Genomic DNA, 18,617 nt, shown 5'->3' on the forward strand with positions numbered 1-18,617 from the left:
AACACGGCATCACAGGTGAGCAAACCATTCTCCATGATCACCCGGGGCCACCCAGCGCGGTGGGGGGACCCTTGGGGAAAACAGAACGAATGCCACAGGGCAGCCGAGTCCCCGGGAGGCAGACCCCGCGGCACACACAGCGCCCTGCTCTCCAGGGAGAGGCGCCTGGGTGAACGGTGGGTGCCGAGGGCCCCGGGGTCTCCCTCCCTGTGGAAAGGGGCTGGGAGCCTGGGACTGTGACCTCACTGTCTGCTCAGGGGTCAGCCCATCAGCCCAGCCCCGCCTCGCTGGTGGCACCCCAGTCCCTGTGAATGAAGGTGTTGTTCCCTCAGGAAAGACGGGATCCAGGGCCCACCCTGGCGCTGGAATTCCTCCGAGGAGAATGGCTCCTCTGTGCGTCTCTGCCGACAGGCACGCTCACTGCCTGACCGCTAGGAACAGGGACGGCCCAGGCTGAGCCCGGAGGCTGGGGCTGTGTGTCCCTCTGCACGGCCCGCCCTGTCCGCCCCGCCCCGGCCCGCCCACAGAGGGACCCACAGCTCCGAGCCCGAGGGCTTGCCCCCGGAGGTGGGGGAGTGGCTGCCAAGGGGGCTCAGCCCACTGGCTCCGGCCCAGAGCTGCCCACGGACGCGTGTTTCACAGTAAAACAGATAAGGGGATGTCAACGCCAAGTCCAATGTCCCAAAGACCCAAAACATTAGGAATTTAAAAGTGTCTCAAGAGCCACCGGCCACTCCACGAGAAGGCTCAGCAGCTTCTCCAAGCTCAATGCCGAGGAGAAACCTGCTGCATCCGGGAGAAGGAACGCTTTTTTATGTGAAAATGCCATTTTCTTCTTCTTTTTTTTTTAAAAAATTGATGTTAGAGAGGAAGGGAGAGGGAGAGAGAGAGAGAAACATCAATGATGAGAGGGAGTCATGGATCGGCTGCCTCCTGAATGCCCCCTCCTGGGGCCCGAGCCCACAACCAGGGCCTGTGCCCTGACCAGGAATCCAACCGTGACCTCCTGGTTCAGAGGTCAGCACTCAGCCACTGAGCCACACCGGCCAACCAAAATGCCACTTGCTTTGAGTGACTTCACCGAGCTCGAGCTCTCCCTTCTGCTGAAGGGCACACAGGCCCTCCCTCACCCAGCCCCCGGCGCCTGCTCTCTGGGACAGCCAGGTGGTGTCCCCCGGAGGGCTGAGGCCAGCTCGCAATCCTCCGCCTCCATCTGTTTGGGGCCATGTGTGTTTCATGCATGTTTCATGTGTGTTGATGCATGTGGGTGGGTGCACACGCCCGGCCGCACCTGCGTCTGCTTGGGGCCGATGTCCATGCGCTCCAGCAGGTTGTTGAGGAAGGCGGTGACGCTGTCCCAGGGGTAGATGCTGTTGGAGCCGTCCAGCACGATGACGATGTCCAGCTGCGTGCCGCACTCTGCACGACAGCAGCACCCGGCCTCAGGCGGGGGGGCTCCTGGTGCAGGGGGGCTCCTGCCCGGGGCGCCCCAGCCCTCGCCCTCGCCGACCGTGCACAGGGCGGAGGCGAGGCTCTCAGACCAGAAACAACAGTGAGGAGAAGCAGGAGGGACGCCCACTGCATTCCGTCCGGCACCGCGGGGTCAGAGTCTGACCGGGCAAACCCACCCCCCCGGCCCCCCTGAGCCTGCCCCGGGGGAGCGCCCCAGGCCGGTGCCCTTCTGGGCGGGTCTCACAGGAGGCCCAGCCCCACAGGCTCAGCCTTTACATAAACCAGTGACAGCTCTCCCGGTGCTGAAACACGGCTCTGTGGAGCGTTATGTACACTAATATCAGCTCCAAAAATAGCCGCGGTTCGGCTATATGTTGGCAAAGCCAGCCTTTCCCTAAATTGGCCGTGCGGGTAGCGGAGCTCTCAGGCACGCGCCTGCAGGCACGCGTGTCCCGCCAGCCCGGCCGTCGGACAGGGAGCGCGGCCCGGCCGGTACCTTGCACGGGGGCGATGGAGTTCACCACCTGGAACGCGGGGCTGACGTCAGCGCAGATGCCGGTCGTGTAGTGCAGGTGCCCGCACCGGTAGGCGTAGAGGGGCCCGCACGCCTGGAGAAACGAAAAGGGAAAGAGCAGAGGTCACGCAGTGTCCAACAGAAGTGACGGCACAGCGGCAGCCTCCTGGCCCAGTGGTCGGCAAACTCATCAGACCACAGAGTCAGACAACAGCACAACGACTGAGGTTTCTTTTCAGAGCCAAATTCTTAAACTTAAACTTCTTCTAACGCCACTTCTTTAACATAGTCTTGCCCAGGCCGTGGTATTTTGTGGAAGAGCCACACTCAAGGGGCCCGAGAGCCGCACATGGCTTGGGAGCCTTGGTTTGCCGACCACGGTCCTAGTCCGTTGACTACCACCCCTCGGGCCCTCTTACCAGGAAGCCCCCCTTGGGGTTGGTGACCAGCGTGGCTCCGAAGGTCATGTTCTCCTTCACCTCCGTGACGTTGGGGATGGACGTGTTGACTGGAAACGGAACAGAAGCGGGTGAAGGAGGGAAACACAGGGACACGGCTTCTCGTGAAGATGTCCTCCGTGCCCCGCCTGTCCGAGCACGTGCTCTTCGCTCAGGGAACAGTCTCCACCGCCATCGGGGACACTGTGAGCGCGAAGGCCCCGAACTGGCTCCGTCCCAGAAGCGTTATGGGGACATTGCCCCAGTGTCTGTCTAACCCTGTGGCTGTTCTCTAGTGGATTTCTACTGCCAATGCGAGCAGAGGGGGTCAGCATGCCTGCGACCTGACGCTGCCAGGGAAGAAGGATGTGTGCGGGGGGAGGGGGGGGCTGTTGGAATACTTCTCGGGCTGCTGACATTTGTTTTCGGTGAGAACACGGGGACCGGACCTCACCATCGGACCTTACGTACCCGGCAGGTCCAGCTTGACGCAGGGCAGGGCCTCCCCACGGCCCACCGGACACTTGTAGACGTCACCCGTCCTGTTCCTGGGCTGGCCCGCCAGGGGGGAGCCGATGAGCACCCTGGAAGGGAAGCAGCTCGGTGAACCTTCCGGCAATAAGAAACTCTGTATGTCAGTTGTCCTGAGACTCTTCTGAGACAGTGGTCGGCAAACTCCTCAGTCCACAGAGCCAAATATCAGCAGTACCACGATTGAAATTTCTTTGGAGAGCCAAATTTTTTAAACTTCAACTTCTTCTAACACCACTTCTTCCAAATAGACTCACCCAGGCCGTGGTATTTTGTGAAAGAGCCACACTCAAGGGACCAAGAAGCCACATGTGGCTCGCGAGCCGCAGTTTGCAGACCACTGTTCTAAGACACCGGAGAGCAGTTCCCACAGACACCACCAGAGAGCGCTCCACAAGGGTCAATGCCCTGTTACCCAGGTGAGCAGGGCGTCTTCTCCCAGCTGCAGGCCCATCTGAGTCACATTTCCCAGAAAGTGCGCAGGCGAGAGGGCTCAGAATATTTCATTTTAGTGGATATGACTTAGCATACTTTTCATGGGGGTGGAAATGGTAAGTACTGGTCCAGCCTGCTGCTGTGTCAGTTTTTAAAAAGCACAAGGAAGCGCAGACGAGCTTTTTCTCACCGGGACTGAGAACCTAATGGACGGTAGGAACCACAGACTGTGGTCCGGCACAGATGTCATAGCAGCTGGTGCGGTGAGTGAGTCCTTAGAAAGCAAGGACAGCTAGGAGACCCAGGCAAAATCATTTATGTCTTTATAGGTGATGAAAAGATCACTCAGATAAAAATTAATGGACACAATATAATAAGGTGACCAGACAGTCCCGATTTTTAACAATTTGTCCCACGTCCTGCGGCATTTTTAAAAAGTCCAAAGGAGTTAAAAGATTCTTTCCAAATATCAGGACTTTTTAAAAACACCAGGGGACATGGGACAAATTGTTAAAAATCGGGACTGTCCCGCCAAAAGCGGGACGTCTGGTCACCTTACAATATAATCATGATGCGCTTTAGCCCCAGCAAGCTGTGACCTGTCTCCTGAGATGTGTTCAGAAACGGGGCGGGTGGATGTGGCCGATTGTGAGGCCCAGGGGGACCTCCCAGCTGCGGATTCTTTGCTGGTGACAATCCGCCCACAGACGCTGACTGTCGGGGACCCTGTCCGGGCCATCGGCTGTTCTCGGGGGTCTCGGCCCGTGTCTCTGCTCGGGTCTGAACGAAGACCCAGAGAGCACAGAGCACCGTCAAGGACATCAGTCTGCCCCCGCGGGCACTTGGAAGTATCGCCACTTCCTGGGAGAAGAGACTTAAACAGACCAGTTAACACTGATGTGGAAACCGATGTCAGTAACTCCGCTGACCTGGACTCTGTCCCCGCCATCTGCACAGGAAGTGGGAAACCGGACTGGGCCGTCCCTGAGAAAATGCCCGAGGGGGTCCCGCCCACAGAAAGAGCCCGTGGGCCAGCGCCCAGCGCGTCCTTCAGGCCAGGAATGTGAGTGTGGCCCGAGGCTGCGAGGCGGGAAATAGATGCCCGGGCGGGCGAGGAAGCGATAGCCCGCCTGCTCGCTGCCCGGAACCTCTGAGCTCACAGGCCGGAGGCCACGGAATGTCCGGGGACACGGTGACTCAGACGGCTGCAGGCTGGGAACCGCGTCAGACCAGACCAGAGAGGCTGGCAGGAGTGGGTGGTGGTGGTGGTGGGGGGTGTTCAGCACCAAGAAAGAATGGCTAAAGGGGACCTGAGAGGGCCTATGGGGGGCAGGTGGATAAGGCACACATTTTAAACAGTTTAAATATTTGAAAGTCTATCATATTGAAAAGGGATGGGACGTATTTTGCATGGGCCCTCTGGAAGAAGCTGGTATGAATGGAAAGATGTTTAATAACAACTGGAAAGGCTGAATTGTTGACCAGACTCCATAAAACATAGTTATGACATAAGGCCTTTGCAAAGGCCCTTCTGATAAGAATAAATAATCATAACAATGTTCAAGCCCTTTAACACATAATTCTTACTTCTGGGGAATTCTCCTTTAAAAAAATGACCTACATGAAGGGGGAACGTGTAATGCATAAAGATAACGCCCAAGTGTTACCTATAATTAAAAAAAAAAGACTAAAGTAACCAACAGCCACAGTGAATTAATTATTGCAGGGTCATTCTATAGGACATTGTGCAGTCATAAAAATAATGGGTAATAAGCCCTAGCCAGTGTGGGTCAGTGGATAGAGCGTTGGCCTGCGGACGGAAGGGTCCAGAGCTGGATTCCGGTCAAGGGCACATATCTGGTTGCAGGCTCTTCCCTGGCCCAAGTCCCGGATGGGGCATGTGCAGGAGGCAACCAATCGATGTGTTTCTTTCACATCGATATCTCTCTGTCTTTCTTCCACTCTCTTGGAAAATCACTGGAAAAATATCCTCAGGTGAGGATTAAAAAAATAATAATAATGGGTAATAAGATAGGTTGGTGGGATCAAAAGTTCCTTTTGACCTAATGTAAAGTAAGCCTACCTCGTTTAGTGACAACCTAAGACTTAAAGTGAAGTGTAACAAATCACATTCGTTATAACAGCAATGTCGATCATCGCTAGCATTTAATGACTTCATGGCACGGCCCAGACACTGGTCTAAGTGTTTTCTACGTAGGATGTAACGTGACACATCACATTATACAAAGAGTATGTAGTATGCACATAGGAAATAAGCAGGAGCCTCGATGCTGGACTTCCTGAGTTCAAACATGGCTTTCCCATGTGCTCAGCTGTGTGGTTTAGGACAAGTGAATTTCCTTCAGTGCCTCGTTACTTCACCTGTGAAATGGGAACAATCAGAGTAGCTACCTCACAGGTTCCCCTTGGAAAGAAAATGCTAACGCATGTAAAATGCCTAGAAAAGTGTTTGGCTCGCAGGATGTGCTGTCTACATGTTAGTTCTTTATTGTTATTATTATAATCTTTTTTTTTTTTTTCCCCAAATGATGGAACAGCCACCTCTATGTAAAACATAGATTGGAAGGAAGCTCACGAAAAGCATAAATTACATCAAGAAGGTTATGGTTAGGTTTTATCCTGCCCTCCCCCCTCCCCCCCAATGCTTTCCAAGCCCTTGATAATGTGATTGATGACATCACTTTTACAGTGAAAAAGTCTCTACGTCGAGGCTATCAGAGATGGATTAGTGTTTATGAAGAACATTCGACAGGCTCGGCGTCTTGCCAGGCCCTGGGGATAGAAAGTGGATAAAACTCGATGTTCAGGCTGTCTAAGCTTAGAGGGGAAGCAGAACTATACACACACCACACGGCACTGACGAGGCCTGAACTTTGGCAAAGTCTCAGAAGCGAGAAAGAACAGGGCTCTTTGAACAAGTTCAAGGAGCTCCTGTAGCTGGAGCCGGTTCTGGTGCTGAGGGTCTGGTGCTGAGGGTCTGGTGCTGTGGGTTCTGATGCTGAGGGTCTGGTGCTGAGGGTCTGGTGCTGTGGGTCTGGTGCTGTGGGGTCTGGTGCTGTGGGGTCTGGTGCTGTGGGTCTGGTGCTGTGGGGTCTGGATGCTGAGGGTCCTGATGCTGAGGGTCTGATGCTGAGGGTCCTGGTGCTGAGGGTCTGGTGCTGAGGGTTGTGCTGATGGTGCTGAGGGTCTGGTGCTGAGGGTCTGGTGCTGTGGGTTCTGGTGCTGAGGGTCTGGTGCTGAGGGTCTGGTGCTGAGGGTCTGGTGCTGTGGGTCTGGTGCTGAGGGTCTGGTGCTGAGGGTCTGGTGCTGAGGGTCTGGTGCTGTGGGTCTGGTGCTGAGGGTCTGATGCTGAGGGTCTGGTGCTGTGGGTCTGGGTGCTGAGGGTTCTGGTGCTGAGGGTCTGTGCTGGGTTCTGGTGCTGAGGGTCTGGTGCTGAGGGTCTGGTGCTGGGGTCTGATGCTGAGGGTCTGGTGCTGAGGGTCTGGTGCTGTGGGTTCTGGTGCTGAGGGTCTGGTGCTGAGGGTCTGGTGCTGAGGGTCTGGTGCTGTGGGTTCTGGTGCTGAGGGTCTGGTGCTGAGGGTCTGGTGCTGAGGGTCTGGTGCTGTGGGTTCTGATGCTGTGGGTTCTGGTGCTGTGGGGTCTGGTGCTGAGGGTCTGGTGCTGTGGGTCTGGTGCTGTGGGGTCTGGTGCTGTGGGGTCTGGTGCTGTGGGGTCTGATGCTGTGGGGTCTGGTGCTGAGGGTCTGGTGCTGAGGGTCTGGTGCTGAGGGTCTGATGCTGAGGGTCTGGTGCTGTGGGTTCTGGTGCTGAGGGTCTGATGCTGAGGGTCTGGTGCTGTGGGTCTGGTGCTGAGGGTCTGGTGCTGAGGGTCTGGTGCTGTGGGTTCTGATGCTGAGGGTCTGGTGCTGTGGGGTCTGGTGCTGTGGGGTCTGGTGCTGAGGGTCTGGTGCTGTGGGTCTGGTGCTGTGGGGTCTGGTGCTGTGGGGTCTGGTGCTGAGGGTCTGGTGCTGTGGGTTCTGATGCTGAGGGTCTGGTGCTGGTTCTATAGTCCAAGAGCTTGAGGTTCCTCATGGAGACGGCGTGGTTACTGCTGAAGCTCTCCAAGGGGGATGCGACATGATCAACTCTGACTTACTATAATGGTTCGTCAGCAGATCAAGATTACAGAATGTTTTCTAGAGAAGCACCCACTGAGTTCAGAAGTGAGCAGAGCATCTCCACACGGAGCTCCACGCATACTAAGCGGTGGTAACGGAGAACGTGGCTGATCATAGTGTCATTGTGACCATTCTGTTCACTAGCAGAGAAGCAGGTCTCCGACTCCCGCGTGGCACGTCTGTGGGTCTTTTCTCTGTAAAAGCCAGATCCTGGAGGCTGGGGCCTCGTGTTCACATTGTTTCCGGACACTCTTCTCCCTAACCCTCTCCCGATGGCCACGCCGTCACTGCCCGCGGCCCAGACCCGGCTGCCGGGCGTTAGCGAGTAATGAGGCGGGTGGCCCTCCGGGCGGAGCTGGGCAGTGGGCTGCTAACTGCTGTGCTCCATCACGGTCACGGTCAGGGTCATGGCAGGCAGAGTTGGGGAGGTGAGCCGAAGGAGTGATAAGCTTGGCAAAGAGAACCTGTCAACTCCGAAAGGTGCTGCAAGCATATGAGCTGGGCGCTGTGCTCACATGTGAGCGCATTTGCCAGACGCTGTAAAGTTTTTAGCGCTGGCCGGAGGGGCTCGGCTGCGTGTGGTCCTGTGCACCGGAGGGTCTTGGGTTCGATTTCCAGTCAGAGCAATGCCCAGCTTGCGGGTTCATCCCCGGTTGGGGTGCGTACGGGAGGCAACCAATAGCTGTTTCTTGCTCACATTTGTTTCTCTTTCTCTCCCTCTCTTTTCCTTTCTCTCTAAAAGTCAATAAAACATGCCCTTAGGTGAGGATTAGAGAGAAATAATAAAGAAAAGTCTTTGTGTTCAGAGCCGGGCTGGGCTTTGTTTAAAACATGGGCTCCTGGGACCAGGACGGAGTCACTGGGCCCTCAGGGCCTTACCTGGCCGGCAGCAGGCCTATGGGGGAGGCAGGGTCTGAGAGGGACACGGGGCCAGGACTGCATTCGCGGCATGAAAACCTACGGTGAGAATCCAGGCCGTGAGGTCACTGGGCCTCAGGGGGGCTGTGGGTGTGGCAACGAGAAGAGGGGTGCACCTGTTGGGGGGCGCGGAGTGAGAGCAACGGAGGGAGAGCCCACAGCACCCTGGCTGCCCGGCGACCGGACCTGGTTCCCGGAACCCGGAGGCTTCCAGCGCAACACACGTCAGTTTCTTCTCGTCAGAGCATGGGATTGGCCAGCCCTGCTCTCCGGGGCTTTCCTCCGCCCGCATCAGCTCTCCTGCCCCCATGAGCCGCAGCTGGTCCCCATCGGAGGTGGAGGCGCAGCCGGCTCTGAGCTGAGAAGCGGGTCCCGAGTCAGAGAGAGGAGGGAAGTCACACTCCCATCAACTCCCACAGGAACAGGCGCCGGCCGCCTCCCTGCTACCTTCTAGTTCTTTCTAAATGATTAAAGAAAGCCTTTGCTCACAGGCCTGGGCAGCGAGGCCTCCTGCTCCAGGCCGATGCGCCATGACGGGCGACGGGTCAGGAGGCTTTAAAAAGCCAGAGGTGGTGACCGTCCAGAACGTGGGCAGCAAACGGGATTGAGGAAGCCCCCCCTCCAGCCCCCCCTCTGGAGAGAAATCAGAGTCCGTGTTCTCCCAAGCCTGCCCGCTGTCCCACATGTTGTACAGGCCCCGGCGGGACACCCAAACACGCTTCTGAAATGTGTGTGCTTTGTGTTACCGCCCGTGCCCGGCCTCTTCGGAACGACACGCGGCCACCACGGCCCCCTGGAGGCTGGGCACGGAGAGTCTGCACTTGGCTCGCTGTTCCGTTCGTTGCCCACAGTGTTGTTGCTGCCCTGGCGTCTCACGCCTTCCCCATAAAACCAGTGGGAGCATGGGATATCCGCGTGGAATCACATGTCTGACGCCCGCACCCAGCCACGTGCTCACAAAGCCTCACGCACACCCATAAGGAGCGTGCGATTGTGCGAAGGCAGCGTTGTCAACTGTCACTTCTCAATAAAGTTCTGGTAGAGGAAGGGCGCCCGCTGGCTGTGGAGACTTTTCCGTTCTGGCCCTCAGTGACTGCATTTCCCTGGGGGAGCCACTTTTTTTTATTAGAAGCACTTCATTGAAATAATAATAATAAATATACAAAGCTGTATATCCTTAACGTATATGTACCACTGGATGAGCTTGGAGATAAAACCATCGCAGTCTATGCCATAAACATGTCCATCCCCTCTAAAGGTTTCCTCCTGCCCTCTTTAGTTATTATTATTATTATTCATTGTTATTATTATTATGTAGCTAGAGGCCTAGTGCATGAAAATGCATGCACTTGAGGGGTGAGGGGGTCCCTCAGTCCAGCCTGCAATCTCTCGCAGTCTGAGACCCCTCAGGGGATGTCCACCTGCCGGCTTAGGACTGCTTCCTGGGGGATCAGGCCTAAGCTGGCAGTCAGACATCCCTCTGGAGCCTGGGAGCCCTTAGGGGAGTGGGCCTAAGCCACAGTAGGACATCCTCAGTGCTACGGAGGAGGCGGGAGAGGCTCCTGCCACCACTGCTGCACTCACTGTCAGCCCAGCTTCTGGCTGAGTGGAGCTCCCCTGTGGGGGCACACAGACCTCGGGGGCAGCTCCTGCATTGAGTGCCTGCTCCCTGGTGGTCAGTGCATGTCATAGCGACCAGTCGTTCCTGGTCATCCCGCCATTAGGGTCAATTTGTATATTACCCTTTCATTATATAGGATAAGAGCAGGAGAAGAACATATCTGTGTTTACTAGAGGGAAGAGCGTTTGGGGTGGGGAAAGGGGTGGGAGGTCAACTGCATGGCCATGGACGGTAACTGGACTTTTGGAGGCTATCATTTTTTTTCTTTTTAGAGAGAGAAGGAGAGAGCGGGAGAGAGAGAAATGTCCTTTCGAGTGTGCAACGCCCATGGGCTGCCTTCAGCAAGCTCTCCCACTGGGGATCCAGCCCTCACCCTGGGTCTGGGCCGGATCTGGAATGGAACGGGAACCTCCCGGTGCAGGGACAACACCTAACGCCCTGAGCACACGGGCTGGGAGAGGCGACGATTCTGTGGCGTTTACAGATGTTGCACACCTGAAAGTGACATCACTTTAACAAGGTCCTACAAATCATGCCTGCAGTGAATGCCACCAATCTCACGGTGTTTAAAAGCACGTGACAGAAATGCAGGAAGGCTCATTACAGTTAGACTGAACTCAGCAGTTCCACAAAGCACCCAAAGCATGGGCCCGACGTTCTATCGTGGAAACAACCTTCACCTCCAAGGACGTCACCTCCTCTGCCTCCAGGTCTCTCTGCTGGGTGCCAACACCTCTAAAAGGGGACAGTGGAAGTGTAACCCCATCGTTACATGACTAAGATTGTTTCGGACAAGGACCTTTCCGGATGTCAACCCAGTTGCGTTTTCTCCCTCTCTCTCTAAGAAGGAAAAAAGAAAAAAGATCCCCTCACTTCCTTTAATGTCGCCAATAACCATTTTCTTGCTTCACTTTGTCAGTTTCCATTACCAATCGACTCAACCGCATTTCTGGCTGTGAGCGATTCATCTGCCGAACTCTCAGTCATCAAACTGTGCTGAGAACCTACTCCAGCATGTAATAATTTTCAAAGAGTTTTACCAAAAGGTTGGTGAAGCTAGGTGGCTCAACAAGGGTGAGCCACATGTAGTTCACCTGTTGGAAATGGCTAAATGGCACTTCCCCCAAACCTGAATAGGATTGTTAACTGCCAGATGGCTCAGGGCATTTGTTGGCCAAGCACCTGAACAGCAGTAGGCTATTCCCCAATCTGACAATGCTTCTGTATTCTACCTTTTGATACAGTACCCTTTGAAGTGTATATCTCCACCTTACCTCGGGAAAAATAATGTTTAACAAAAGCACAGGTCCTTGGTCAAGGGAGAGTTCTTCAGCTCCCTTTAGCTGAAGCTCCTCTGATCCCCAATGCCTTTCAAAATTAATCTTTCGCCTTTGGACTCCTTATTGAATCTATGCACAGCCCCTTTCTCCAGAACGCTGAGCCCTTTGTAAGGCTGGGAAAAGAACCCCGACATTATGACGCCCGAACGAGGGGCACCAACAAAACTGGAGCCCAGTGACGGTTCTCATGACCTTGTTGGGAAACTCCACCACAACAGCACACCGCGCCTGGCTTACCACTTTCCTTCCTCGTTTTCATACTGCTGCACGGTGTAGCCAAACAGGTCCTCCACGGGGCCGCTGAAGGTCATCGAATTCTTCACGTCCACGTTGAAGGACAGGCAGAGGCGGAGGACAACTGTGGGAGGGAAGAGAGTCAGGTGACACAGGGTTAACTGGGACCCTGTCGTTTCGAGTCACAGAAGGGCTTTTAGGAACAAGAGCCATGGCGCTCAAGATCGAGGGGCCAAGGAAGGTCTGTGAGCCTGGCCAGTGTGGCTCAGCGGGTGGGTGCCTCCTAGGAACCAGGAGGTGACAGCTCCATTCCCCATCCGGGCACATGCTGGGGTTGCAGGCTCGGTCCGCAGCGGGGGGACGTGCAGGAGGCAGTCCATCCATGATGCTCTCTCATCACTGATGTTTCTGTCTCCCTCTCCCTTCCTCTCTGAAACCAATTTTAAAAAATACATATACGGAAAAGGAAAGGCCTATGATGTGAACTGTACCACGGACCAGAGGTCAATGTAATGGCTGTGAAGAGTACACCCACCGACATTCGAGCACGGCCCCACAGTACGGTAGCGTCTGATCACGCCCAGAGGGTGGGATTTCACTACGCGAGGGGAAGCGAGCAGAAACGCGGCTCACAGAGGGCTACTGCGGGGGCAGGGGGCTTCCGAAGAGCGAGCCCCCAGCAACCCGGGGCACCAGGGCGATGCGCACAGCTCCAGGCCCCTCCTGGCACCGGGGAGGCACGAATCACCAGCCATCACCCGGAGAGGAGGCGTTCCCCGAGGGACAGCCCGGCGATCCCACCGGAGGTGGTCCCTGCCCAGGCCTGGGGCTTGCCGGGTCCTTCTCCCGGCGACGCAGTGGGGGACGCTCAGCAGGTGCACCAGGCTCCTCACGTGCGGGCTGGGTGCCCACGGGCCGCGGTGGAGATGACAGGTGGTACATCTAGGCCACCTGAGCACACTAGGCGGGCACCGAGGGCGGAGCCTCCCCCAGGCCCTTGTAGTTCAGGTAAGGAAACGCTTTATGAGTGAGATTCCTCCACAGGGTTCTGCATGGAGCTGGCCCTTTCAGTGTCTGTGAAGCGGCAGAGGACTCCGCCCGGTGTAGCTCGGAACGCTTTCCAAGAGCCTCCCTCGGAGTCAGAGCATCCGGCTCAGCCGGCGGTCACTGCACACGGCTTTGCTGACAGCATGATGAGCTTACAGACGCCCCAGGCCTGGCTGCCCTGAGCAGCACAAAGCTGCGCTGCCCACAGAGCATGCCCCGCACACGCTCACAGGTTCCACGGGCAAATCCAAGGCGCCAGCGTACCAGACGGCGGCGGAGTTTCATTGTGGGAGAGGGTTCCCCCATTCTGAGGGCTTTCGGATCTTAAACAGCGACTCAGAAGTGTGACGTCAGCGGGTTCAGGACTCATTTCCACAGCACACGTCCCGCACCTACAGCGGCCACAACCGTGTGTATGAAGAAGGTCTGAGGTGTATGAAGCAGGTCTGATGTGTATGAAGGTCTGAGGTGTATGAAGGTCTGATGTGTATGAAGGTCTGAGGTGTATGAAGGTCTGACATGTATGAAAAAGGAGTGATATGTATGAAGAAGGTCTGAGGTGTATGAAGGTTTGATGTGTATGAAGGTCTGACATGTATAAAGGTCTGACATGTATGAAAAAGGAGTGATATGTATGAAGAAGGTCTGAGGTGTATGAAGGTCTGATGTGTATGAAGGTCTGAGGTGTATGAAGGTTTGACGTGTATGAAGGTCTGACATGTATAAAGGTCTGACATGTATGAAAAAGGAGTGATATGTATGAAGAAGGTCTGAGGTGTATGAAGGTTTGACGTGTATGAAGGTCTGACATGTATAAAGGTCTGACATGTATGAAAAAGGAGTGATATGTATGAAGAAGGTCTGAGGTATATGAAGGACTGATGTGTATGAACGTCTGAGGTGTATGAAGGACTGATGTGTATGAAGGTCTGAGGTGTATGAAGGTTTGACGTGTATGAAGGTCTGACATGTATGAAGGTCTGACATGTATGAAGGCCTGGCATGTATGAAGAAGGAGTGATATGTATGAAGAAGGTCTGAGGTGAGGCCCAGTTCTTGTGGCCACAGGCCTTGAGTCCCACCGCATGCCCTGAGAGCGATGCGTGTTTATGATACCATCTCAATGCTCCGGTCATAGCGAGTCCAGGCTACTCCCCCCAGGGACCATAAAGATCTAACGTCTGGTCCAAGGACAGGATGCCCACCTGCAGAGGCCCTTCCAGACTCTTCTATCATATATCCAGGCCTCACTAACAGGGTCACCGTCCTCAGCCACCTGAGAGTCAGAGAGCATGCCTGGGCAGTGACCCCGAGGTGGGGAGCCCCGAGGTGGGCCCGTGTCCCCAGACCTGGGAGAGCCCGCCCCCTGCAGCTCGGAGGGAGAGAAATGCCCAATCACCCGTGTGTGCACTCTCATTGCATGTTGCGATGCATCCGGTATTCCAGACTGGAGGTAAGAAAAAGTCTGGCTCCGTCATTCTCACGGTCCACAGCTCTGACCTCCACCAGCAAGCTCAGGAAAGCCATCAGTAACTCCACATTTACTGTTCTCTCCTGGAACTTCGGTGAGGCACATTTACCTCGGAGGAGCTGGAAGAAACACTTTGATGATGGGAGCTGGTGCACGTCGGAAGCACGTTCCCTCCCCTGTCACACACGAGGGAGCCCTTGGAGCAGCGGCCTGCGGGCCTGGAATCCCCATTGGCTGGAGGCCTCTTACTGGGCTGAGTGGGATCTCCGTGTCTGCCTTCATGGATAAAATCTGAACAAAAGCGTAACGGAATCTGGCCAAGAACACGGCGGGACGGCGGCATTCTTGTTGACTGGAGTTCCCAGATGATTATTTTACCAGAACTGCGAGCCGGAGCCAGAGGAGCCGGAGGAGCCGGAGGTCTGCAGCTGGGGGGGCTCGGGAATAAACACAGGAGGGAGGGGAGACCATGCAGAGCCTGGAGCGAGGAGCCCGAGGCAGCACGGAGTTGGAAATGACATCACCACCCCCCTCAGGCGTTCTCACTTTCTGGGAAAAGCACCACCCCAGGCTGGGTCTCCTGCAAACAATGGGCGCTTCCCGTTATGTAAGGAGCAGCCGGCTCCATCCCTCTCGCCCTGCGGGCCTTTCATCTGCAGTGACGTCATGTGTCAGCGAGCTATCGCCTCCACCAGCAGGTCCGGGCAGCCAACCCAAACAAACACCTCGGGGTGCCAGCGTCCCGCCTGGGCCTGGGCCGCGCTGTCACCGGGCCCGCGGCGTGAGGGGCCCACAGTTTGGACTGCCAATGCCGATGCCCCAGCCCGGCTCTCACAAGCGGCACCTGAAGTTCACCGGGAGGGCGCCCCTGGGGGTACCTGGCGCTGGGGGCCGGAGGGGCCGGAGGGGCCGGGACCCTCGTTCCTGGCGCACAGTAGGTGCTGAATACAAGTCTGCGCTGTGGGCCTGGAGGGAACAGGCAGGGAAATGAAGGTCTCAGCACGGAGGTCACCCTGGCTGTAAGGACGTGCCCCCGGCTGGAGCTGCCCAGACACCAAACCCAAAGGCGTGTTTCTCAAACACCCTCCGTGCAAACCCCTGGACGCGCTCTGCACCAGGGGCCCTGCCAGCCTCTGTCTTCCCCTGTGGTTTCCCACTTCCTCCCCCAGAGATCTCTGCCGGCCCGGCCGCTCCCTCGGACCCCTCTCCTGAGAATCCTGGTCTCAGAGCCCAGGCGCCACCCCCGCTTTACAGGACGGAACAGCTGAGAACCGCGGGGGCCCGGGCTCCCACGCCTGTGTGTTTGTGCAGATGCTCCCCGCGGCTGGCACCCGGGCGCTGAGCTCACCAACCTTGCGCGGCCGCGGGGGCGGCACTGGGAGGCGGGAGGCACTTTGCAGAGAGCAGGCCTGCGCCCCTGGGTTTCCGGGCACCCGGACGCGCTGTCCTTGGTGGATGAGGCTCTAACGAAAGCTGTATTATTGTTTTGTTTGTTTTAATTTTTTATTATTATTTTTAAAAACTTTTTTATTGATTTCAGAGAGGCAGGGAGAGGAAGAGAGATGGAAACATCAGTGATGAGAGAATCATTGATCAACTGCCTCCTACTGGGGATGGAGCCCACAGCCCGGGCCTGTGCCCTGACCAAGAATCGAACCATGATGCTCAACCACTGAGCCATGCTGGCCAGGCAAAAGCTGTATTGTTGTTCATACAAATGTTTCCTGAGGTTTATTGGTTTACATGTGATCTCTGCTCGGTGAGACAGGAAGACACTGACCGTGTTAGGGATATTTCTGTTAGCAGGCACACAGGACCAGGAGCCAGGAAACCAAAGACACGGCGGGCGATGGAAACAGGTGATTTCTAATCTACCCATGGCCTTCACCGCCATTTCCAGTTCCTAGCACTAGGAGATTCCATTCTTGAAGCTTTTACACCGTAGTTAGTAAACCACGTTTCCGTGTGGCTTGAGCGTCAGCGTTCGAAGGCCACACACGTGTCCAAGTGCAGGAGACACGGCTGCGACCTGGCGCTTCCCCGACTCCTTGGACCTGGGGATCCAGCCAATCAGGACTGAGCAAAACGGGCCAGACAAACCCTGGAGCCCTCTTGTGGTCCTTCCTCAGCTGGCCAACTTCCGGCCCTGATCATACACCAGTGGAGTCCCTCAGCCTGGCATGCACCCTGCCAACCCTGCTTCCTTTCTGTTGGTTGGCCGGTGGCCATGTTGAGTGCGCCCAAAGCGAATGAGGACGTTGGAAAGCTTTCCTATAGCTGTGTGTGGCTCTCTGCTTTCCTGGGAATGACCTGCTGTGCACACTGAAGAGAGAACCTCAGGACGGGCAACCTGCTACCCTACCCCTCCTCTATGTCACTGCGGAGAAATTACATGTAAATTTGTGAGTTAACTGACAAGATCGTTACTGAAGGTACCGCTTTTTATTCAGGTCCTTCACCGTAAGACACCAACAGACATAGTGCATATGGCAGCTGGCTGGGATTTCACTCTGAGATTGAACCACTGACATCTCAAAAATGGGAGAAAAGGGATTGTCTAGTACCTGCTGAACCAATAGTACAAAAGGAGCCCTTAGCCATTCTCATTGTAAAATTTGGAGTTAAAATTGTTTACGTGATATTACCTTTAGGTGTAACAAAAAAATAAATGGAAATTTTAAAAAATCAAAAAAATTCCAAATATGTATTTTATTTGAAACTAGAGGCCCAGTGCTCGAACTTTGTGCACTTGGGGGATGGTGGTCCCTCAGGATTGCAAGAGGTGCAGGCCAGGCTGAGGGACTCCACTGGTGTATGATCAGGGCCGGGAGGGACACGGGAAGTTGGCCAGCTGGGGAGGGACCACAGTAGGGCTCCAGGGCGTGTCTGGCCCATTTTGCTCAGTCCTGATTGGCTGGATCCCAGCAGCAAGCTAAACTACTACAGTGTCTTCCCCCTGGTGGTCAGTGCACATCATAGTGAGCAGTTGAGCAGCCTTAGCATATCATTAGCATATTATGCTTTGATTGGTTGACTGGACGACTGGACACTTAGTATATTAGGCCTTTATTACATAGGACCATTTAATTATTGAAATTTGAGGAGTAAAAGTTTAAAGCTTTTAAAAATGTGGTCCTGTGTACTGAACTATATCACCTATAAAATATATTAGATATTCCTCTTTTAGTGAAATTCCAACAAGTGAAAAAGATATCTGTTAAATTAGGTTGTGATTATTCAGATTGAAAATGGTTGCTGTCATTTTGAGTCAGCTACAGTATTTTTGCAAAGAGGGATGTGCCTAAACATTTGTTAATGTTATGATTTGTAGGCAAGGGCTTAGAAACAATAAAATATAATAAAATGCTATTATGCAAATTGACCAAACGGCGGAATGACCAGTTGCTATGTTGTGCACTGACCACCAGGGGGCAGACACTCAACACAGGAGCTCCCCCCTGGTGGTCAGTGCACTCCAATGGGGAGAATGTCGCTCAGCCAGAAACTGGACCCACGGCCGGTGACTGCAGTGGCGGTGGTGGGAGCCTCTCCTGCCTCTGGACATCCAACTGCCGGCTTAGGCCCACATGGGGAGAGCCCCCAAGAATTCCCAGACTGTGAGAGGGCCAGGCTGAGGGACCCCCACCACTCTGAGTGCACCATTTTGTGCACCAGGCCTCTAGTCAACCCATACAATGAAGTCCATCTACATTTTATTTTGCCATGGACCTTATAGAGATAGTTGATTCCTTGGGCCTTGACCTCTCTCTTTTTTATTTTTATCTGCCAGATAGCTCAGAAGCCGGAGGCAAAGTATACAGACTTATAACATTCCTTTTGGATGATATACGATTATCTAAATACTTTCTGTTTTAACATGCAAGTGGTCGATCATTAACATTAGAACCACAAGGGCTTCATGAAGCTTACAAAATTAAATACTGTGCCAACCACAACCAAAAACAAAACCTGTAACAAATCTGCTCATCCTAGAGCTTTCACTGGCTTTCACTGGCCATTTCAAATGGTGTCACTATTGATTCCTCTAGGCCAGTGGCCGGCAAACTCATTAGTCAACAGAGCCAAATGCCAACAGTACAAGGAATGACATTTCTTTTAAGAGCCACATTCTTTAAAACGTAAACTACATTGTTATTAACTTAATTAGGGTACTCCTAATTGTGTGGAAGAGCCATACCTAAGGGGCCAAAGAGCTGTATGTGACTTGCAAGCCGCAGTTTGCTGACCAGGGCCCTGTACCATAACATTCATCAGGCTAGTCTTTCTGGATGGCTTAGTACTGCCCCTAATAATACACTGCCACTTAAGAATGACTTTTGTATAAGTACTTCTCCCTGCCTAGCTACTGGGGGTAGAAATTTTCCATTGCCTCATTCACTACCAAACATTCTCCTTCACTCCAAAGCTCTGGTGCCTCTG

At 54.6% G+C, this 18,617-nt stretch overlaps 1 protein-coding gene across 2 annotated transcripts in view; it reads right to left on the reverse strand.

Moving 5' to 3' along the window:
• ITGA1 (integrin subunit alpha 1) overlaps window positions 1-18,617 on the reverse strand; it is a 127,563-nt gene that overhangs the window by 36,784 nt on the left and 72,162 nt on the right. Inside the window, exons 2-6 of one of the 2 annotated variants that reach the window (XM_036409784.2) lie at window positions 11,663-11,783; window positions 2,875-2,987; window positions 2,386-2,474; window positions 1,949-2,060; window positions 1,292-1,419 (exon numbers count right to left, since the gene is read on the reverse strand). In XM_036409784.2, the coding sequence (XP_036265677.2) occupies window positions 1,292-1,419; window positions 1,949-2,060; window positions 2,386-2,474; window positions 2,875-2,987; window positions 11,663-11,783 (563 nt within the window). The remainder of the gene's footprint in view (window positions 1-1,291; window positions 1,420-1,948; window positions 2,061-2,385; window positions 2,475-2,874; window positions 2,988-11,662; window positions 11,784-18,617) is intronic. The other variant, XM_036409785.2, reaches the window with a different exon arrangement.

The sequence above is a fragment of the Pipistrellus kuhlii genome, unplaced genomic scaffold, assembly GCF_014108245.1.
Source record: "Pipistrellus kuhlii isolate mPipKuh1 unplaced genomic scaffold, mPipKuh1.p scaffold_m20_p_4, whole genome shotgun sequence".
Classification (NCBI taxonomy): domain Eukaryota; kingdom Metazoa; phylum Chordata; class Mammalia; order Chiroptera; family Vespertilionidae; genus Pipistrellus; species Pipistrellus kuhlii.